We start from the raw sequence: 23,549 nt of genomic DNA, 5'->3' as shown, positions 1-23,549 counted from the left end.
GATCTGTTGGAAAATAGCACGTCCTGTCAGGGAATAAGGCACCTCACATCATCTGTTGAATGGACAGTGAACGGCACAGTGCAGAAATATCAGGGGGTTAGCAGATGTAAAACAATTTACTGTTCTTTCTTACAGAGACAAGTGGCCTCAAATTCCTGATATTTACCACAGGAGAAGAGTATCCTGAGGGTGTGGGAAGACTATCCTGGGGCTGTGGGTATGGACCCTGCCCTCACTGACCAGTGTACACTTGCAGATACCTACCCAAGGTGTTTATAATTCTCATATGGTTTTTGCTAATCCCAGGTTCTAGTTTTAAACCCACAAAATTTGCACATTAGGATATTGTATCATGGCAACAGACATAATTCACATTTATTTTTTCCATTTCCTTCTATTTCTGCTTCAAAAAAGGTATTTCAATAAGAGATTTTTTTGGCAAAGAAATTTATGGGTGTGTCAGATTTATTTTTTCCCCAAAATAATCTCTCAAAGTACAGAGCAAAAGAGCTCAAATAGCTTTGATTTCGAAATTCCAGATACTTGTCTGTATCATACCCTTTCTTTTCATAGAAGCATGGAATCATGGAATGGTTTGGGTTGGAAAGGACCTTAAAGATCATCTCATTCCCTGCCATGGGCAGGGACACCTTCCACTATCCCAGGTTGCTCCAAGCCCCATCCAACCTGGCCTTGGGATGGGGAATCCACAACCTCTCTGGACAACCTTTCCCTTGTGATTTACACTAAACGCATTTTTTTTTAATTCTGTAAGACATCCAAATTAAAGATTATTTCAAACTGGAATAAAATATGTTTCTTTAGACTTACAAATAAAAAAGGAAGTAAAGATCAAAATTATATTTTCTTTTCAAATCCAGCTCATGAATTGGTACAGTTTAGACAAGTCCCTTAATTTAATTTGCATGCAGTATTTTTTCGAAGTCCAGTTCTGTCTGCAATTAACACAAAACTCACTTCCCATCACATTGCTGAGTGCATAATTTATCAAGTCCTACAGCTCAGTCAACTGATGAAGTCTCAATCTGAGTTTGTCACAGGAATAAATTTGACAGAAATAAATATATATTATTTCTGCTTACTGTCTTGGAAAGATCATCTCTTTTACCTAGAAAGAAAGGTCACTGATATTTCCAACTTGCTTGACCTCTTCTGCTTTCCATGGCTCATTTGATTTGCTAAACCTGCTCAAGTCCTGCTTCCCAAACAGTCTGGTTGTGGCAAAGTATTCACCTCCCAGCAGAAAAAAAAGATCACCTGGGCAGCTTCTGCATTTATGACATTTACTGCTCAACTGCAGCATTATTAGGAACTGTGAGCACAACAGTTCGAAATTCCCAAAAATTACTTTGGATAAATTGGTGCGAGAAGAATCCCACTGGTGGCAATAAACCTCGCAAAAGGAAGAGCTTTGTTTCTTGTACAAAATTAGCTGGCTCATTAACTGTAATTATCCCAGCCCAATCACATTATGAGGGTCAAAAACAGAAACAAACACAGCAGACAAATCTTTAGGCAAAAGTGAATTTGCAAGTGTAGAGTCACCCATTATTCTTCGCCTGATAAAGCAGCACGTGCTGATGTACCAAATGCACTGCCAAATGTAAAAGTCCTCACACAAGGGATGACACAAAAACTCACACTCACAGAGAGCAGGAACAGGAGAGAAACACAAAAGCTCATTCTTTTTTTTTTTTTGTGTTGCCTGTTATTTAGGGTAAAATGAGTCGGTCAGAGATCACAGCAGTCCAAACCTGACTCCAGCAACTCAGTCACAGCAGTGGTCACCAAATGGGCCTTACACAAAACTGAGCCCCTTACAGGCCATTCAGAACTGTCCAAAACCAAGGACATGTGAAAAGTTGTGGAGGCCACGACTGCTGCAGTCCAGACAAATGGGGAGAGCAAGGCCAGTGGTGTAAAAACCCCCACAGAATCAGAAAACCACAGAATGGTTTGGGTTGGAAGGGACCTTAAAGATCATCTTGTTCCAACCTCTTGCCATGGGCAGGGACACCTTCCACTGAACCAAGGTGCTCAGAGACCTGTCCAACCTGGTCTTGAACACTTCCAGGGATGGGGCAGCCACAGCTTCTCTGGGAAATCTGTGCCAGTGACGCAGTGACCATGACCTACAACCCTTGTTGCCTACAAAGCAGTTAAGGGTAGTAATACTGTCTAATTGCAGCAGCTGAGGTGGTTTGCAATAAAACTTTGTTAGACTTAGATGGCAGAACAACAAAATGATGACAGGGAATACACCAAAGATGAACAAAGAAATTGGAAGTTTCTTGGGAAGTGGAATAGGTCATCCCTGTTTCAGAAACACCCCAGTGCGCCCTTCCTGCAGCAGCTGTGCTCTGTACCCACATGGAACTCCATGTCTTCACAAGTGGCTGAAAGGAAGGCAGCCAAGATTTCCAAATTCCTCAGGAACCAATAAGAACATAAATGTAGCCAATCCCATAACAGCCTCCTCTGAGACCACTTAGGAAACTTCACCAACTGAGAGACTTTGCAGACCCCGTTCAACTGAACGTTGATATTAAAGCTGTTCCACTCAGGTATTTAGGGACTATTCTCAGGAAGTGTTAATTTTCTGCAAATGTCCCAACTGAGACACGTAACTCATGAGGGTTTAGTTAAGGATCCAGCTGAGAGATTCCCCAGCCTGGTTTTTCAGTTTGTGTGTCTGAAAACAGACTCTTGGCTGTGCCATCCAGGCAGCCAGACTGGAGGAGGATGTGCTGATGGGCCCTCCTGACAGTGTTTATGTGTTAAACCAGACTTCAGGTCAGAATGGCAACAAGGATAAAACAGGCAATAAAGTGGACTTGATTTCAAGGGGGAAAAAACCAACCAACCAACCAACCAAAAAAACAACCCAAAACTGAAAAACCCTCCCTGTATTCCAAAGCTTCCAAAATAAGCAACTCATTTGCATTCATGCAAATATCTTTTACTCTGAAGGAAATGTATTGTTATTATTGTCATCATTAGGCAACAAGTGACAATGGGGTGCATCAGTGAATATGACCACTGCTCAAGGACTGAATATATTGAGCCCATCAAGAGGTTCCTCTGAGACTGAAGGAAAGCACCAGCTGCCATGTCTATACTTCTCCTGTCGGGTCTGTGGGCCCCTGCCTGACAGAGGTCATGTGAAGATGTTTAAGTGAGGGAGCATTGACTTTAGATCACGTTAAGAAGTTTCTCCACCCTGTTATTTTCAGATATAAAATGCCCCAACTTCAAGAGTGAAATGAAACCTTAGTAGCACCAAGATCTAAGTCTGGATAAGTATTGGTGGGAAAAGAAAGTCTGAGGAAGTCTTTAGCTTCACACAGCACGATATTGGTCTGTTCCAGCAAGTCCAGAGGAGGCCATCAAGTTAATTAGAGGGATGGAGCAACTCTGCTATGAGGAAAGGCCGAGAGAATTGGGATTGTTCAGCTTGGAGAAGAGAAGGTTTTGGGGTGACTTAATTGTGGCCTTCAAGTACCTGAAGGGAGCTGCAAGAAACAGCTTGGAGAGGGACTTTTTTACAAGGGCCTGGAGTGACAGGACAAGGGGGAATGGCTTCAAACTAAAAGAGAGTAGATTCAGATTACGTATTAGGAAAAATTCTTGACTGTGAGGGTGGTGAGGCCCTGGAAGAGGCTGTCCAGAGAAGTTGTGGATGCCCCATCCCTGGAAGTGTCCAAGGTCAGGTTGGACAGGGCTTGAAGCAATCTAGTCTAGTGGAAGGTGTCCACGTCAGGGGGTTTGGAACTGGATGGTCTTGAGGGTCCTTTCCAACTCAGTCTGTGATTCTATGATTCTTTCAGCCAGCGGGTTTTGTTGTGTAAAGATAGATTTGTCTGCATTTGGTCTGGACAAAGAAAGGGAGGATTGGTAAAATACTTCCTGTGTCTGTGCTGTTGTACTTTTAAAATAAGTGCCTGGTATGTGATCTTGGGATCTCTTCCCATTGTAAGGAGTTGAGGAGGTTATAGATACACCAGCAAAAGTTTGGTTCCAAAACTGTTCAAAAGAAGAAGAAACATGACTCTTTCAAAAGTTTGAAAAGTTTTCAGCACAATATGGGTCCTTCCTTGTGGCTTTGAGAAATGTGATGGAGCTATAAACAGTGATATAAGTGGTGAAGATTGAATCAGAGTAGTTTAGATAAGGGACGTAGGTCTAGTTGGTTATTCTGGCATAACTATTACGGTTAATACACAGGTAGGATGGAAAAACAGCCCTTCTAAAACACAGAACAGCATTTCCTTTTGCTATGGGCACAAATAAATCAATAACTGTGTTATTCGGGTCCTCTTTATTCTCTGTTACAAGACAAACAGGAGCCTACAACAAAAGGACAAATATGCACTTCATCAGGTACCAATATAAGTATTGGCAGCTGTGTTGTTGACACTTTCTTCAGAGGAACCAGGGATTTAAGGATTCTCTTCTCCCTAAAACAAGTTACAAAACTGATTCCACAGAACTTTGTCTACATATCCCAGCATGGGCAATGAAAGTGAAAGCTTGCACATGTAAAATAGTCATATTCAGTATTAAAATACTGGGAATGTTTCAGACTTCTGATGAACTTACAGTTCAGTTGAGTGGCCATATGAGTATGGAAAGCAGTGATTGCTGCTGTAACAACCCCCTCCAACATAATTTACTTCTCACAGTCCCAAATCCTTAATCCTTGGATACTTTGGCTGAAGGACCCTTGTGCTGCCATGACAGTAAAGTTTAGTGGACGTGTCCTCTTCTGGCCATCTGGAGATCCTAACATTTGTACATCAGGTTCCCAAAGTTGTCATCAGTGCACTCCAGAACCTCCTGCAACACTTATACCCTGATGTCCTTCCACCAGATACTGGGATGGCTGAAATCCTCCATGAGGACCAGACTCTGTAAATGTGAGGCTGTTCCTATGTGTCTGCAGAGGGTCTCTTCCACTTTGCCTGTCCTCTTTTTAATCCTGACCATAAGCTCTCCATCAGCCCCTCATCCATTCCCAGGCAGCATCCCATGCACTCCAGCTGCTCTCTCACATAAAGGGCAACTCTTCCTCCTCATCTTCCTTTCCTGTCCTTCCTGAAGAGCCCATATCCCTCCAATTCAATGCTTCATCCTGGGAGCCAGCCTGCTCCACCTCCATGATCCCAACAAAATTGCAGCCCTGCAACTTCCCACAGCTCTTTAACTCCTCAAGTTTATTCCCCACTCTGTGTGAACTAGCATCCAGGCACTTCAGAGGTGAGTCCCAGCATGTTCAGTTCCTGGAGAGGATTTGGATATTTGTCTATGACAGAGGTGCCTTGCAGGCACTTCCCTGCTCACATGAAGTGCTAGAGGTAACCATGCCCACAATCCCATTTTGATGACTTTGTGAACCCTTCCTGCCACACCACTCCATGTCCTTTTTCCAGCAATCCTGTCTGTTGGTCACCCCTCCCTCCCCCATCATTACTAGTTTAATGTCCTCCTTATGAGATGGATCCCATCTCTCCCAAGCAGCTGCTAATCCCTAAACAGGGTCCCATGGAACCAAAACCCATGTAACCAACACCAATTTACAGCCAATTATTGATTTCACCCATTACTGTCCTCCTCCTTGCACCCTTTCCCGTCATCAGCACCTTGTGTGATGAAGCTGCACAGGGATGTTTTTTGCCAAGAACTCCTGTCAGATTGTGTTGGAAGGACTCTGTTTTCTCATAGGTAACCCAATCCACCAACTTGTTTTGGCTTTGAGGGCTTGAACTCGCTGATATGGTAATGCTTAACTAAATATTTGCAGCAAAGAGATGCCATGACCAGGAACACAGGGACGGAGTTTATTTGCTGAAGACATAAAATGACAGAGATGTGGTTCCCCGAGTCTGCATTCTATTTCTTCCTTGCATGGCAGAAATTGCTCTCTCCCCAAGGGAGTTTCATCAATGTGTTCATTAAGGAAATGGCCCATATGCTGGAAAAACTCCTTTTAGGTTCCTATAAGAAGCATGGATTGCTCTGCCTGTGCCATGCACAGACCAGACAAGCTCTTCCCACAACTCTCCCCCACTCAGGTGAACCTAGGCAGGGTTTGCTCCACAGCCCTGGGAGCATTTTGCTGAGATGCACGTCCCATATTCCCTGGTTCTGTATCTTCCCTGTGTTTTCTAAACAAGCACACAAAGAGCTTTCATTTCATGCATGTAAGATGGATGCATTAAAAAATGAACCAAGTGACAAAAGAATTCTCTCTTGTCATCACTGAATTTTCACTGTGGGGGTTTCAACTCCCTTTGCCTCCTGATTCTTAATCTCACTTTTGTGTAACTTGAATGTCAAAAGATAAACAGTGGGACCCTTCAGCAATTGGTTGGGAAGATGCCCTGACTGGCTGTCAGGATTAAAAGATAGTCCTAAAGAAACCATTAAAAATCTGCTGCAGTGTAAGAAGGAGAAGAACAACAAGAGAAGAGCAACAAAAACCTTATGCTGTCTCAAAGACAAAATGTCCTACTTAATCTAACGGCTTCTCACAGGAAAGTTAGTACTGGGGTGGCTTCTATGCATGGGTAACATCTTAAAATAATAAATATTGCCTCAAGAAAAGGAGTTATGAGGATCTTGAAGCTAGCTGATGTATGTTGTCATGTCCCTCAGGGCATTAGCATCTGATGTGCTTTTAGAGATGAATCAGGCTCCAAAGTTATCCATGTACAAAAATTAGCTTTCAAAGTAGCATTAAAATAAAAAAAAAATAAAAAATCAGTTTTAAATATAATTTTGATTTTTTTTTTCCCTGCCCCTGTAAACTGAATTTCTCAGAAGGGTGTAACTACCTCATTTCAGTGTGAAAGAAAATATCTTATGCTAATATAGACTTGCAAAGGTATGGGCTTGGCAAAAAAATCCAGAGTGATTAATAAACAGCAGAGAAGAGTTTCTTTTATGATCTACATATGGCTGTCTAAGGACTTGATCCTGCTCCCAGGAGCGTCAGCAAGAACTTCAGCTGAACGCTGCAGGTTAGAAATATCCCCACAAATCTTGCTGCTCGGGAGTTTAGGTCCCTCAACCAGCCTTTAGGAGTACTAGCTCTCAAATTTGGAAGGAGGCAGTTGCTTCAGAAGCACATACACAAAAAAAGAAATAGAGAAAAAGTCTGTTTTTTGTTAAGTTAATCAGAAGAGAGCAGTGACAAAGGTCAGAGGGAGCTGATCCACTGTTTCTTATCTCTCTATTCACAAAAATTGGTGGCTGTCAGTGATGGTCTGCTCTTAAAGATAATACCAGGGGTTCCTCTCTTCTCTTTTCCCAATTTTCTCCTTGAGGTGGGCAACCAATGGGCAGCCACTTCAGACTATGCATATGAGCACATCATGGTGCCAGGCTTCTGTACATTTAATTAGACACACCCTGCAACATGGAATGAAAATTCTATTTGGGAAAATCAAGCTGCTTAATTTTCTCTACCATCATCAATAATCATAACAATAATTGCTACTACTATTGCTTTTTAATTACAGTTCCAGGTAGAAAGGAAGAATTGGATCCCTTTCCAGTTAATGTCATATATTCTTCAGCTTCCTTTTTACAGTCAAAAAAAGGAACGGATTCATCTCCCTGAGAATTGTATTTTATGCTAAATATACCAGCAAATTATCCTTAACACAAGAACCCTATTGCACATGGGAGTTTGTCACATCAAAACATCTCTGGATGTACAAAATGCCCCAAACCCCAGGGAAAATAATCACAGCATCAACAAAGAGCTGTTCATGAGGGATAATATCACACTGGAGTGGTGGAAGAGGGTAATAAAGCCCATAATTTAAATGTGACACCTACCTATTGCATCTCCTTGCTCATGCACCATGGAGGCCAGGTCTTTAATGATCTGGTTCACATCCAACATGTCACTCTGAAAAGACAGAAAGTCCAATATTAACAAGGAATGAGGAATATCCAAACATAACAGGCACATTCAACAGTCCAGCTCTGCAAAGAAAAACACAAACCCAGAAATCTTTATCCGTGTGGAAGTAAAAGAGAAAGTTATAATGCTCTCACAGTCAATAAGAGTCCCTTAGAGCCATGGTTTGCTGGATCCAAGTCAACCAGCTGACTCCAGCTTTGTGAAGGAAACAAGTAGAACGATCAGATTTTATGGCTGCTTTTCAGAATTGTGGAGGACTAAGGAAAAACAACAATAAAAACAACAGCAGCAAACACTTCCCTTTCTAAAAAAGAGCCATTCATCCCAGAGTGTGGATTCTTACACAGGAAAAGGCCACGTTTCAGCACAGCATCCATCTGATAAGATGCTATTCATAAACTGATGGAGATACCATCAAAAACTCACTGAGTTTGAAATCTCATTGGTGAGGCAACAAGGAAAGAGTTGTTTGATGAACAGATTCATTTATATGTTTTCAAGTAGCAAAAAAAAAAAAAAAAGGATTAACTGGGTTCAGCACTGACATTTTCTCAGTGAAAACACAGCAAATTGCCCATGAGTTTGTTTCCTTCATTTCCGAACACTTATCATATAAAAGAGCAAATGTGAGCATATGTTGACTTCATACGACACTGTCTCTTATAAAAAGAATTAATTTAGCAATAACAGACATAATAACAAAGACACTGCTAAATGCACTAGCAGCACGGCAACATTACCAGAGTAGAAAAACAGACACTCAAAGAGGATGTATTTTTTCTTGAGCTATACAAATTAGAGAATCACAGAAACATTAAAATTGGCAGGAACCTCTGGAAATCATTTAGTCCAACACTCCTTCTCAGAGCAGACAATTAAAGCAGGTTGCTTAGGGTCATGTTCACTTGGTTTTGGTTGTTTCCAAGGATGGAGACTCCACTGTCTGGCAAACAGTGTGTCCATGTCACCCTTGTAGTGGGCAATCCAGCCCTGGATGCTTTCTGAAGCATTGAAGACATTTCCTAAGAATCTGCTTCTCCTGCCACCAATTGCACAGTAATTCATTTATCTGTTTGGGTCCTGTTGCAACTCAAGTCCATCTGGCTGGAGATGTTGGAGCAGCTCCGTAGAGAAGGACCTGGAGGTTCTGGTGGACCACAAGCTGTCCATGACCAGCAGTGTGTCCTGGGGGACAAGAAGGCCAATGGTATCCTGGGATGCATTCAGAAAAGCATCACCAGCAGGTCAGGGAGGTGATTCTGCCACTCCACTCAGCCCTGGTGAGGCACATCTGGAGAGCTGTGTCCAGTGCTGGGCTCCTCAGGACAAGAGAGACATGGAGCTCCTGGAGCAGGTCCAGTGGAGGCTACAAAGATGATGAAGGGATGGATTATCTCTCTTATGAGGAAAGGTTGAGGGAGCTGGAGCTGTTCAGCCTCAAGAGGAGACACTGAGAGGGGACCTCACCCATGTCTGTCCATGTGTGCAGGGAGGGGGCAGAGGATGGACCAGGCTCTGCTCAGAGGGGCCCAGCAATGGGACACGAGGAATGGGCAGGAACTGATGCCCATGAAGTTCCGCCTGAACATGAGGAAGAATTTCTTTACTGTGCAGGTTGCCCAGAGAATGTGTGGAGTGTCCTTCACTGGAGATATCCCAGAACCAGCTGGACACAATCCTGTGCCATGTGCTCCTTTCTTGAGCAAGGAGGTTGGACCAGATGACCCACTGTGGTCCCTTCCAACCTCACCCGTCCTGTGATTCCACGATCATGCCAAAGGGCCTGGTTGCTTCCACCCCACTTTCAAAGAACTCATTTTGCTTACTGGCAAATCTAGAAAATGGTGCAAAATGAACCCAAGTCCTTCTACTGAAGTTTGCTGTGAGAATATAATTGGCATAACATTTAATCACAGAATTGCATCAATTTGCAATGAAGCCTGGGAGCCACACTGTGAATTCTAAAATATACCAAACTGTTGAATAACTGAAGATATAGAAAAAAAACCCAAAGTTTTAAAAAGCTGGGAAATCATAAGAAAGAAAAAAAAAAACAACAACAATCAAAGACTGAGTAATGCATCACAAAATACACTTCATTCCTTCACTTGTCAAGCACAATGAAGCTCTAATTATGGATGGTGTTATTCCTGACTTGTAAATACTGCAGAATATTTTGAAAAACAATGAAGTTTAAGTAACTTGAGACTGCACTTGAGCGCTGTGGTAGTAAATCACTGCCAGGAAACGAGGAGAAATTAGTTGTGATTTTTTTGGGGTGGGGAAGTTTTCTGAGCTTTTTGCAAAAATCTTTCAAAGGAGAAAGCTGAAGTTTAGCAAAATGTGAAGAACTGAGAATTAACTTTAATGTGTTGTTCTGCTCTCATTTAACCACTTAGCAAAAGATGATTAAGGAAAAATTAAACAAACAAATAACAATACTAAAAAAGCCTCATTTGTCTCTTGGTTAAATTGCCACTGACATCAGATTTTGGTTTCTGTTCCTTGCAATATAAACACAATTCTCTCTACACTTCAGCCTGTTTTATTTTGTCCTGCTTTTTTTTCGAGTGCTTTAAGTGAATGTGACTTAAAACTCCTGAACATGTTTTAGCACATAAATTTGGTTATATAGATTTTATTGCAATATATTGAATTATATACACCCCCCACCCACCTCAAGTATCTCCACTGGAATAAAACAAGAGGGTAATTCAGTCTAAGGTAGATCAGATGATACATTGATTTCTTCTCAACTAATTTAACCACGAGGACTTAGGCTGTTCGTGTTCTGATGCCCAGATATTATGGGAAGAAGGGAAGAATGAGAAAGAAAATTCAGTGCTGGTTCAGTTTTGCCATTTATATTCAGGTGCTTGGAATGAACCAGCCATCTGCTGCTGCTCAGTACAGATCCTTCTCATAACATTGTAACAACACTTAAAATTATTGTTTAGCACATATATATTAGTTAGAGCCAGCGCTGAGTGCTTAGGAAGGAAAAACTGTGACTCCTGTACTTAAGGAAAACCAAACAGGAGTGAGTTATAAGGCACAGAGCACAAAGCAACCTGACCTGAAGCAAAGAATCTGCTGAATAATTTAACCTGGCAAGGCGAAGTTTCAGAGTCCCTGATATGTGTAAGCAAAACAAAAGGAGAAATAGAAGAAAGAAAAACACCCAGACATAAAGACCTTCCAGAACAGAATATCCCTTGGAGCTACACTCCTGCTCCTTCGTGCCAGGTTGGCTCCATCCCCAAGTAGCTCTGAACTTGCCAGGCATGAGAGTTTGTTTAGTAAAATCAGATTCCCTTTGGTTTCCCATGTTTGCACACACTCTGCAGAATTCACAGGGAAATACAGCTCCTCATAAATCTCTTTCACTCCACAGAAACCAGGAGTACAGCAGCCAGGACCATCCCAAAAATGCTGCCAGCTCACCAGGCTGGGGCTTCTTGGGTTTTAATTAACACCAACCTGGCATCAAGTCATTCACTAAATTCTGCAGCAAGAGGGAGACAGATTTAAACTCTTTCATGTAAATCCTCTTTTCTTCTCCTTTTTTTTTTTAAAACGATTTTTGGGTTTTTTAATTTTTTTGTTTCAAAAGGAGAAATCCATTGTTCGGATTAGACAGGATTAAATGACATCCATGCTGGAACAAAAAGAATTAAACTAGTCAACAGTAAAATGAAATGGCAGTAGCTGAAGATGACCAAAAAAAGCAGAGAAGTGCCAGGTGAGAAAACCAGAGAAATGAAAGAGTTTGGGGCCCTAAAGATCCAGGGGATCAATTTTTACTAGGCAAAGCTAGTTTGGAAACTTCTTAGCAGAAAATACTGTTAAAATGGTAGTACTATTTGAGTCATTTAACCTGATTCAGTAAGTGAATAATGTCACTGCAAAATACAGATATTTTGGAAAAAGTTCTGAATTTCCAACTCAGGCAGAAAAAGGGTTGGAAATATGATTTTGCAGACAAACTAGAATTTCAATTTCCCATTTTTTACTTTAACAAGACCATAATTTCTATATTTTTGAGAATAATCTGTGAGCAAGTTGGGTTATAAAACTGTCACCAATGAGGGAACAACCATATAATAAATCCCAGCAACCCATTTCCCCATGGAATGAGCATTACTGGAGCATTTGCCAAGACAGCAAATAAGTAAACCTCCTCTCTCTTCTACTCTCCTGCTTTGTGGGGTGAAGATTTATGCACACTGAAAACTTTTAACATAACCCTGACCTTAATGATGTCCTAAGGACACTTCTGTATTCCAGCCATGGGAATGGTATCAAATAAACCAGAGAGGGGAACTTGTTCTCCTCAAAAAGGACACAGAATAAGCCTGTGTTGTCAATAATTCCTCTCTCACATGTAGCCACATCCCAAACTCCTTTATCAGTGTCAGCTCAGGTCCTCAAGGGAAGAGTCACATTTATTTCCAGGAATGTTTGCCTTAGGTTTGTATAAAAATGGGATCAAAAGTATCAGTGGTCTATCCTATTTAGCACATGTGCTTTTGTGTTTACTCACAAACCAGCCATCCTTTTTTTTTTTTTTTAAAGGACTGTAAAGCAGCATGTAAATTAATTGCTGACTCCATATTCAGGAGCTGCTGAATTCTACAATGAGGTTTTGTTCTGCCCCATCTTCTGCTCTGCAACAAGCATCCAGGAGAGCTGTAAAATCAACCTGGAGGGGATTCTGAAAGATGTAATATAACATCCATGTGTGCATTTCTCCATAAGGGAGCACTTCAAAACAAAATAAAGCAAAACAAAACCCTGGTGCTTGTTATCTTTGGGGGGAGAAAAAAAAAAAAGAGAAACAAGAAAAGCAAACCAACAACCCTTTGTAGTGTCTGTCATGTTTTACCAAAGAGATGCTGAGATGCTCCTTGTGTGTTGTCCCACCTGCAACCCCCTTGGGGTGTCTCCTACCCTGTGGTCCACCATGTGTGGACACGGAAATAATAATCAAAGCACAGTGTTTTTCTGTCCTCATTCTTTTCTGAGAGAACAGAAAGGGAAAAAAAATAATATAAAACCTGAGCAAGCTTCTGATGCGAGATGGGCAGAAACTAAATCTTGCTGCAACAGCCTTTCAACAAATATTTTTCTCTTGTCTATGGCTGGGGAGAAAAAAATGACATTCTATAAATCAACCTGATTCAGCCTAAGCAACAACAGACCAGTAGAAAATTGTTCTGAGGGCAGAAGCTATCCAGAACAGCAATTACAGACTGAGTTAGGTCTCCTCTGGGACTCAACAACAGCCAGTATGTGGAGTTTCTCTCTCCCTCTTGCTCGCTTGTGTGAGCCTCCTCTCTGTTTTGCTGCCTTAGAGGTCTGTGTCATCTCAGGGAGTGCAGCACTGCTCTGCATAATTAAAATAGTTATACCAAGCTTTGGAGTGCCAGTCCAGCATCTACCTGGGGACACCAGCTCATGAAGGGTGTTCCTGTCCCCCAAAAGCCAAATGGAGAGGTTGTGGAATGGCCCGAGGTCATCAGAGAGAGCTGAAGCCACTGCAGAGGGTGGGATGAACAAAGAGAGATCTTGCAACCAGCCAGTCAGTAATATTCACTCTGTCTGTGCTGGGTTGACCTTGGTTGAATGTCAGGTGCCTACCAAAGCTACTCTGTCACCCCCCTTCTCAGCTAGACATGGAAAGGAAAGAAAATATAATGAAAGGTTTGTGGGTTGATATAAGGACACAGAGAGATCACTCACCAATTACCATCACAGGCAGAACAGACTGCACTTGGGGAAATTAGATTAATTTATTACCAAGCAAATAAGAGCAGAGTAATGAGAAATGAACCAAAATCTTAAAAACACCTTTCATCCACTCCTCCCTTCTTCCAGGACTTGACTTTACTCCCAGTTTCCTCTTCCAGCATGGTGCAGGGGGGACAGGGAATGGGGGCTGCAGTCAGTTCATCACATGCTGTGTCTGCTGCTCCTTCCTCCTCAGGGCTAGGACTCCTCACACTCTTCCCCAGCCCCATTGTGGGGTCCCTCTCACAGCAGACAGTCCTCCTCAAACTTCTCTAACCTGGGTTCTTCCCATGGGCTGCAGTTCTTCATGAACTGCTCCAATGTGGGTCCCTCCCACAGGGTGCATTCCTTCAGGAACAGGCTTGGTCCCCCACGGGGTCAGAAGTCCTGGAATTAAACCTGCTCCAATGTGGGCTCCTCTTTCCATGGGGCCACAGGTCCTGCCAGGAGCCCACTCCAGCTCAGGTTCTCCATGGGGTCACAGCCTCTTCCTGGCACCCACCTGCTGTGGTTACTATTTGTTTTAACAATCTCACTTGAAAGAGTTGGACACAAGATTCATCTTCTCTACCACCTTCCAACCCACCTTCTCTGCCACCCCCAGTGTGTCTTCCCACCAGCAGCAATCTGAGCATGATGGGCAGTTCCCTTGGAAAGCTCTTCTCCTCTTAGTCATCAAACCTCATTTGAAATCCTGTCTGGACAGCAAATTTCAGTGATAGGCGTCATTATCTCCAATATTTCCTAAAATGTGTGTGACACATGAGGAGCAGGTTACTGTGAGCTGTGTTAGTGTCTTTTAGCCCCCTTTTGATCTACACTCATTCCATGAAGCTTCCCAGCCATACACCTGGATCACACTGGCATTGCTACCCCTGTCTCCCATGTGCTTCACATCTCTCAGTTTGATTTTATACAGATTGAAGATTGTTCAAGGCAGATATTTTCTTTCAGGAGAGCATTATCACCCCCAAGCCTGTACTGAAGGTCAGAACTGAGTTGTGGTCTAAGGGAAATATAATAATGTAAATGATAGGAAGAGGTAGTTTGCCCTTTTTTAAAACCCTTTGGATCTGGAAATAGGAGATGTGTTAATGAAGAAGGTCATCAGTAGTTCTGTTTCTAAGTAGGTATCCTCACTTTACATTTGGGAAATGTGATAAAGTATCAAAGATCACAGAAAACATTCCTGTTACTAACTTTGATTTTGATCTTCAAATTAATTAACACCCGAAATTTCATTTAAATTTAGCAGTTTGTAAAAAGGTATGTGAATTCACATATATATGTACATGTGAGTATTTATACAGGCACATATATCCATGTATTCCAGTGTATCACAAACACACCCACTTGTATAAATGGCAATTGTATCTATAGATATATTAATAATAATTTAAGATCTCGCTTGCCCCCAACATACACCAGGTGTTAAATGAGTATTGGAGGCTTAGCAGATTGCAGAGATATAAACACAGCCTATTTCTGTCTACAGCAGGAGAAAACAGACCTTAAATCTCAGGCTTCTTTCTCCTGGTTAAACACTCTGGTGTAAGATAAGCACAAACACTGATATGTTCTGATAACAGGCAAGGAAACAAAAAATAAAATAAAATAAAAATTTGTTTGCCTTGATTAGCTTTAACAAGAAAAAAAAAGATACATTGATTGCATTTTGCCTTCAAGTTAATGCTGTGAGAGTTTGATAACAGGAAGAGCAAGAGCAGGAATGGCTCTGGAAATCTGAGAGGAAACACTTGTATCATAGTCATAAGAATGGTTTGGGATGGGAAGAACCCTCAAAACCCTCTTTTTCCAACCAACTTGCCATGGGTAGGGACACCTTCCACTAGCCCAGGTTGCTCCAAGCCTTGTCCAACCTGGCCTTGGACACTTCCAGGGATGGGGCAGCCACAGCTTCTCTGGGCAACCTGTGCCAGGGCCTCCCCACCCTCACAGGGAAGAATTTCTTCCTAATATCCCATCTAAACCTACGTTCTTTCAATTTGAAGCCACTTCACTGTGTCTTATCACTTCATGTCCATGTAAAAAATCCTTCTCCATCTTTCTTGCAACCTCCACCAGGTACTGAAAATTTGCAATAAGGTCACTCCAGAGCCTTCTTTTCTCCGGGCTGAACAATCCCAGTTGTCTCAGTCTTTCCTCACAGGAGAGGTGCTCTATCCTTCTAATCATCTTTGTGATCCTCCTCTGAAATTTTTTATGTCCTTCCTGTGCTGAGGACCCCAGAGCTGGAAGCAGCACTGCAGGTGGGGTTTCACACAAATGAGGAAAAGAGTCAGAGGGGTATGAGGAACAAAGGAACTGTGCTACAAAGCCAAGGGGTAGAGCAGACAGAGATATGTTTCAGAAATCATTCACGAGACAGGAGAGCACGTTCATTCATGTATTTTGCAGTGCACTGCCCTTCCTACATCCCCACCTCTCTCCTCTTCCAACAGACATTATCATAAAGTCCACAAAGAGCAAAAGATGAAGATCCACAAACTAAGTGGATCATCCACAACTAAGTGGATTATTCCTAACATTTAATCTAAGTTAATAAAGAGGGAAGTGATTTCATTACTCAGCCCAGTGAACATCAGCTCCGTTCTCCAAAATGGGACATGCCCCAATTTTATTTCTCTTCACTCAATGTCTGACGTTCCTGTACTTTGCTAACACAGTCTCTGGGATGTTCTAATGCATATTTGTAAGAAATAACCCTGAGCAACCTGATCCATGGCAGGGATTTTGAAACCAGGTGATCTTTAAAGTCTCTTCCAAGCCAAAACATTCTGTGACTCTATGATTTATTTTTTTCAAGGTTGCAAAAGAAAGTATCTGAACTCATACTACAAATCCAACCTTTTGCTCTCCTACAACCAAGTTTTTACTTCATCACTAAAGGAAGATTAATGTCCTTGTGTTTCCAACAAACCCTTGGGCTGGATATGAAAGAGACTCACGGACCAGAAATATTGCTTCTGTTTTCTGTTACGCTGGAAAGATTTTTGTGGGACTTTTTTGCCAACTCACCTATCCCAGCTTTCTGAAGTTGAATTAAGGAGTCCATTCTGAGTTAACTCACCTATGTTTATAGGGAAATCAAATGGCACAAAAATAATTGCATGAAAAACCCAAAGTGAATAAATATAGAGATAATGAAATGCCTGACATTGTGGCCTTTACAGACCAGAAATAAAAATACTCAGTGAAGATGAAGATTCTCCCATCAGAGAATATCCATTTGTATCTATAATATAGGTTGTAGCTTAGTATTTGTGAAACTTGCTGGCCTGACACCCTGACAACAAAAATTAAATAAAACACAAAAGTTAAAAGTAACAGCCATAGCAAACAGAGAATTGTCCAAGATAAAACTTTTATAAGCAACAGGTCCCTCAATTCTTTCTGCAAGAGCTGGGCAATAAACCCAGTGATAAGGTGCAATTGTCATGGAGTGTTTCATGTGCTAGGTACCTGCCCAACAGGAACTATTAGTCTGTACTGCACATTTATCTTCCTCTCCAACAGCTCCAATGAGCCATTGGTCTCTACAGCAGCAAAAAGTAAGATATACAAGTTCTTACAGCAAACTATGAAAAAAAAACTTATTATTTTTTATATGCAATAGAAATGCTTTTTGGGGACACTTAGTCTTTTTGAAATAAGAAAATAAAATGCATTTAATATTTACAGCTACACTTTTTTTGTAGATGCTCAGGAGAAAAAGATCTCCTGAGTGTTAAGTCAGCAAAGATATGAAAATCCATAAGCAAACTCCAAACTCAGTATCTTACACCCTGACTTTTCCTTTAACATCTCCTGCATCCTGCCCCAGGCTGCAATGTATGAACTAATAGGAGAAGTGAGGGAAGTAGTTGTAATCTATCACCCTGACTGATACCAGCCCCAGGAAAGGCAGTTTATTGCAGGTGGTGTGTTATCTTCCAAAATAGAAACTGGGCAAAGATTATGACAAAAACTTCAACACTTTTCGCACTTTGTTTGCAGCACTACTAATTCTTCACTCTGGATTTATTTCCATGAGGGTCATGCAGCCAGAAAAAAAATACAATGGAGGAATTAATTTTCTTTTTTAGGAGTGTTCTGGGAAACCAAGCAATTAGAGCAATCTTAAGCTGTCATGTATTATCCACTGCCACTCAATTATTTTACTTAAATAAAATACTGATTGCAGAGTCTGATCTGCAGCTATCAGCTGAGTGATTCATTTAGGTGCACTATTTATTCTTGACAAATTAAAAAAGAACATCTAACTCCAACTGAAAGGAGAAAGACAAAGGGACAAGGGGAATATGCAGCATCTTTTCACGATTCTCTGCTGTGCTGCCAATTCTCTGTTTGGAAATAGCTGAAACTACTGTGTCCTGTCCAGAATTTGGAGAGAAATCAGTCCTTACTACAAAGGGAGTCCATGGATTTGGTGCAGAGAGGAAGTTGCAACCTCTTAAAGAGGTCACTGAAAGTTGGAATCATGAAATCACGGAATGGTTTGGGTTGGAAGGGACCTTAAAAGACCAGTTAGTTCCAACCTCTTGCCATGGGCAGGAACACCCTCCACTAGACCAGATTAATCAGAGCCCAGTCCAGCCTGCTCTTGAACACTTCCAGGGATGGAGCACCCATAACTTCCCTGGACAACCTGTTCCAGTGCCTCACCATCCTTATGGTAAAGATTGCCTCCTAATATCTAAACTAAACCTACCCTCCTTCACCTTAAGGCCATTCCCCCTTGTCCTGTCACTCCATGCCCTTGTGAAAAGTCCCTCTCCAGCTGTCTTTTAGGTACTGGAAGGTGCTATAAATTCTCCCTGAAGCCTTTTCTTCTCCAGGCTGAATAGTTCCAGCGCTCCCAGCCTGTCTCCATAGCAGAGGTGCTCCAGCCCTCTGATCAACTTAGTGGCCTCCTCTGGACTCATTTCAACAGGTCAAGGTCTCTCCTGTGTTGGGGGTCCCAGAGCTGGATGCTCCAGGTGCGACCTCACAAGAGCAGAGATCTTGTCCTCTTTCCTCACTGAAGTGGCACAGCCAAAACATAAGATGTGGCTGTCCAGGACATCAGGGACTCCAGATACCACCAGCTCCATGAAGAACTACACATCCAAGGTCTACCCAAGGTTCATGGTCTCCTCAAGGGTGCAAATTGGGCAAGGAGAAGATACTTGTTCCATATGAGTCAAAAAACCTCTCTGCCCCATATTTCCCTGTTCATTTCAAAACTAAATGCCATGGTCTTTGTAGACTCTTCCAGATTTTGGCTCTGTGGGATGCAGAATATTCTGTTGACACTTTTCTTACATATTTTCAGTCAATAATGTAGTTTACCTGAAAGGCACAAATGCTGAGTAAAGGTATCTGAGGGCCAATTATTTACAACTGCAGCTAAAAGGCTTAGAAAAGAAAGGTTGATTGTTGGCACCTCCTTCCTGCAAACTGACTCTCCAAAACACCCTCACATGGTTTTATTCCCCATTCTGTACACGAGAGACCTTCTATTTTAAAAATAACCATTATATCCAAAATGATTAATCTCATTCTTCAAGGATTTTTTTGTCTTAATATTTAATTTATTTCTATTTGTCCTTTGTTTCTACTTGGTAATTTGTTGCTACCTTCACCCTTAATATTTTAAATTATTCTCCCCTTTTTTTTCAATGCTATTACACATCAAGTATTTCTACACAGTCATCATGGCTCAACTAATCACTGCTGTACTTTCTGAGCCTGCAATTGGTAAATTCCTGTAATCTCTCTTCATAAATTATACTTAATACTTCTTCCTCATTTATTCCCTTCTGGATCACCTCCAAATTTCTAATAGAAAAAGCAGGACAAAATGCCCTCATTTCTCACACACCTTCCTATCACATAAAAGGTGCCAACATCTAAGGCAGACACTAAAGGCCAGATGACAGTTCACTTTATTGTCCAAGTATCTGTACTTACTATCCAGTTGAAATTTTTCAATTTCTGGTTAAAACTACCCAGTAGGTCCAGCAGCACAGCTTCCCTAGTTGGCTCCTTCACCAGTTGGGAAGAACAAGTAGCCCACTCTCTGATCAAAAGATATCATTAAAACGATTAACAATTCATTTTACTTCATCCCTTTTGCTTATGTGTCATTGGCAGAGGGGGAAGATGCTCTGACAGAACAAAGTCTGGGTCATTTTAATCTCTAAAGGAAAGAGGTGTTATTTATAGTGCACAGTTGGTGAATGCTGTTGATGTCTGCTATACCTACTTTTTCTGCTCAGCAATTTGCTCCTTCAGAGCCAATGGAGAACCAAGAATGGGCTTGAGGAGTTTAGATTAAGGTTTAGATATTTTCAAACTGTCTGGGATTCATAAACACTAACTTTAGAGTTTTAGAGAAATAGGAGAGACAACTGTAAACCGAAAATTCATAGGGAATATGATGGGAAAAATAATCAAATGCATGATTTGCTGTTGTACAAAAAAGAGCAGGAGAATAAGCAGAACAAATTATGCATTTGTCAAAAGTGAGGGACTGGCACAGGTTGCCCAGAGAAGCTGTGGATTCCCCATCCCTGGAAGTGTCCAAGGCCAGCTTGGATGGAACTCTGAGCAACCTGGGATAGTGGAAGGTGTCCCTGTCCATGGCAGGGGGGTTGGAATGAGATGGTCCTTGAAGATTCCTTCCAGTCCAAACCATTCCATGATTTGATGATTCCCCAAGTTCTTGTGTTTTTCCTGGATCCAGGATTAACCAATGTCTTTCAGTAATGGTTCAGGTGATGGAATAGAAAGGACAATTAATAAATATGAAGTTGCAGTGAAGCTCAGAAATATCTTGAACCTGTAAGAAGATAAAATTAGCATTCAAAGTGATCTTGTTAATTGGGGGAACACTATAAGAAAAAATGGCTAAAGTCAAACAAGGAAAATACAAAGTTCTACAGTCAGACAGAAAGAAAAGGAGGCAACTTCCTGGGCAGAAATCCTCAAAAAGCAAACAAACAAACAAGTAAAAGTGTTGAGGGATGCTGGGGACACTTGTGAGATGAATTATTGTGCCTAATTTTGAGCAATAACTCCCAGATGGACCACCTGGAGACAGTTCAGAGAAAAGCCATGAGAATGATCAAAGGTGTCAGAAAAAAAAGCTGCTAAGAAAATCAGAATGTAGTGTGTTTTTCAATGATGAAAAGGTGTGATTGGGGGTAACGACACACATGATAATGCCTTTCTAATAAGTGGAACTGTTGCAAATAGGAAGAGAATAACCTGTTCTCCATATTCACCACCCATCTGACAGAAATTCAGGGACTGAAACTGCAACAGAAGACACTCATATCAGAAGTTAATGATTTGGGTAAATGATTTGGGTTGTTGATCCTGTCTTAGAGCTGAGAGAGAGAAGGATTTGGTGATGTTTAAAGATTGCTCTTAACTCTACTTGTCTAATATTCAATGCAATCAATGCAGCACCTTGAAATCAGAGAGAGACAGACTATTTCTGCCACAAACTTCCCATCAACTGCAGTCACTAAACTGATTAAATCATGCACCTCTTCCTCAGCCTTCACGTGTTAAGACAAACTCAGCAAACCCTGCTCTGCTAAACATCCCTGCCCACAAAAATGAAGGGTAAAACTCAATAAGCTTTAACCAAAGTATCAATAGCAACAAAGACACTTTCTGTCATTAAATGGTAACGGATAACAAGCAGAGAGCAGCATCTCCCCTTCAGCAGCATCTGCAGCAGGGAATCCTGACAGCAGTGTGCAACAGCCAAGCAAAGCCAGGCCCTGTCCCAAAGGCTGCATTTAGAAACCATCAAGCACATCCACAGTGGCAGAGCAGATACTCCTATGCTTATAAACCCACCAGTCACCCAGCAGAGAAGTGTTATCCTGCCTTGGCTCCCACCTGCATCGTCCCGTCCCCAAGGAAATGATAATGTAGAGGAATTTGGATTCATCTCTCCAGTTTATCACAAGGTTCTAAGCATTTATATTCAATCACGCTCAGCTTGTGCTCCCCGAGCTCAGATCAGCTTTCAATGGACTGTTTTAATTTTGGTTCAATTTGCAAATGAGGCAGGTGAGAGTCTAGACTCGAATGGGGGGGTGGCTCAGCTAATTCCCAGCAACACACAGGTGCCTCTGGATCAAGGAGGGAAGCACTGGGAAAGCTGGATGGAGTTAAGGGTGTGGGATGAGAAGTGGAGGAACTGGGTGTTTTCAGACTGTATGTACCTTTGGAAGGTTAGTGCTAAGGTTGCAGCTAATTTATTTCTTTTTCTATTCAAGGCAGATTGGTGAAATAAATAACTTTCCATCACAGAGGATTTTAGGTACTATAGGTATCAAACCTCATATTATGGTATGTCATAGAGTATGACATAGAATAATAGAATCATTAAGGCTGGAAAATACCTCCAAGATCATCAAGTCCAACCTTTTGATCAAACACTACCATTTCCACTAAACCCTATCATGAAGTGCCACATCTACTCCTTTTTTGAACACTTCCAGGGATGGTGACTCTACCACTTCCCTGGGAGCCTGTTCCAGTTGGTGACCACTCTTTCACTGAAGAATATTTTTCCTAATATCCAACGTGAACCTCCCCTGGTGCAACTTGAGGCAACATATATTTAACTTTTTACTAATACTAAGTAATATCAATATACTCATATCAGGCCTTGGTGAACAACGTTGAGATGCCACTGAAGTAGTTCCAACACTTCAAACTGTTTTTGTGACAAGAAGATCTCACTGTCTGATGGCTCTTCGGCATAAACTGATGGATTGACCTCTCTGACCACCCTTACCAACCACTGCTCACCTCCTGGAGCAGGACTGGTGGCGTATTACTGCCACTCATCCACAACTGCAGCATTTCTTTAGTTGATAATATGAGGAGGCAATTCAGAACAGAAAGAGATTAAACTTTTAGTTTCCATAAGCAACCCCCCAAAACATAAATTGCACTTGTTTGCTTTGGTTGGACAGACTGCTCAAGGAAGTGGTGGAGTCACCATCCCTGGAAGTGTTCAAAAAACATGTGGATATGGCACCTGAGGACATGGTTTAGTGGTGAACATGGTGATGGCACTTGGTTGATGGTTGGATTTTATGATCTTTAGGGGTCTTTTTCAACCTTAACAATTTTATGATTTTGTGATCTCATCCTCCCCAGGTGCCAGAGGCCATGAAACAGCTCAGAAATCTATTATTCGTGGGTGCACATCCCCCATGGCCTTACAGTCCTTTATCTCCTCACCAGAGCCTAAAGAATCCTTTACATTTAGGCTCCCTTCATGAGCAGCTGCTGCCCAGACACTCCCAGCTCAGCAGAAAACAAAAATAATGTCCTTTTGCCCATTTTGCCTGTGAAATCCCCCAAGCTGTGCCTGGAAGTGGCTCCTGCCTCTGCAAAGTGGAACCAGCCCTTGGAACCATCAGGAACCAGCCCCCTCCCTCCTCAGCATCATCACACGGCCACATTTCAATTTATTGCTCTCTCCAAATGGTTTATTACAGGAGAGTCCTTCTGCCCTGCTTCCCACCCTTCCATGTGCACTGAACCCTCACCTCTGTCTGAAGCCTCTCTGGGTTTAGTTTAGTATCTTTTCATTGTTTTGTTGTTTTGGGTTTTGTTTGTTTGGTTGGTTTTTTGTTTTGTTTTGTTTTGTTTTTTTAACAGGAAATAGACTGCCATAAATTTTGCCCTTTCAAGTGTTTAGTGACAGAGTGGAGTTGCCCTCAGCCACATCTGTTTATCCTGGTAAGCACATTTATAAAGTGATTTCCCA

General features: G+C 41.8%; 1 protein-coding gene across 4 annotated transcripts in view; it reads right to left on the bottom strand.

Annotated features, from left to right (window-relative positions):
• The window catches only part of TSNARE1 (t-SNARE domain containing 1), a 475,414-nt gene that overhangs the window by 183,105 nt on the left and 268,760 nt on the right, over window positions 1-23,549 (bottom strand). For all 4 annotated transcript variants that reach the window (XM_018075435.2, XM_018075454.2, XM_018075450.2 and 1 more), the window contains one exon: window positions 7,864-7,936. In XM_018075435.2, coding sequence (XP_017930924.2) covers window positions 7,864-7,936 — 73 coding nt within the window. The remainder of the gene's footprint in view (window positions 1-7,863; window positions 7,937-23,549) is intronic.

The sequence above is a fragment of the Manacus vitellinus genome, unplaced genomic scaffold (assembly GCF_001715985.3).
Source record: "Manacus vitellinus isolate BGI_N305 unplaced genomic scaffold, ASM171598v3 scaffold_1_pilon, whole genome shotgun sequence".
Classification (NCBI taxonomy): domain Eukaryota; kingdom Metazoa; phylum Chordata; class Aves; order Passeriformes; family Pipridae; genus Manacus; species Manacus vitellinus.
This window is presented reverse-complemented; position numbering and strand designations above follow the sequence as displayed.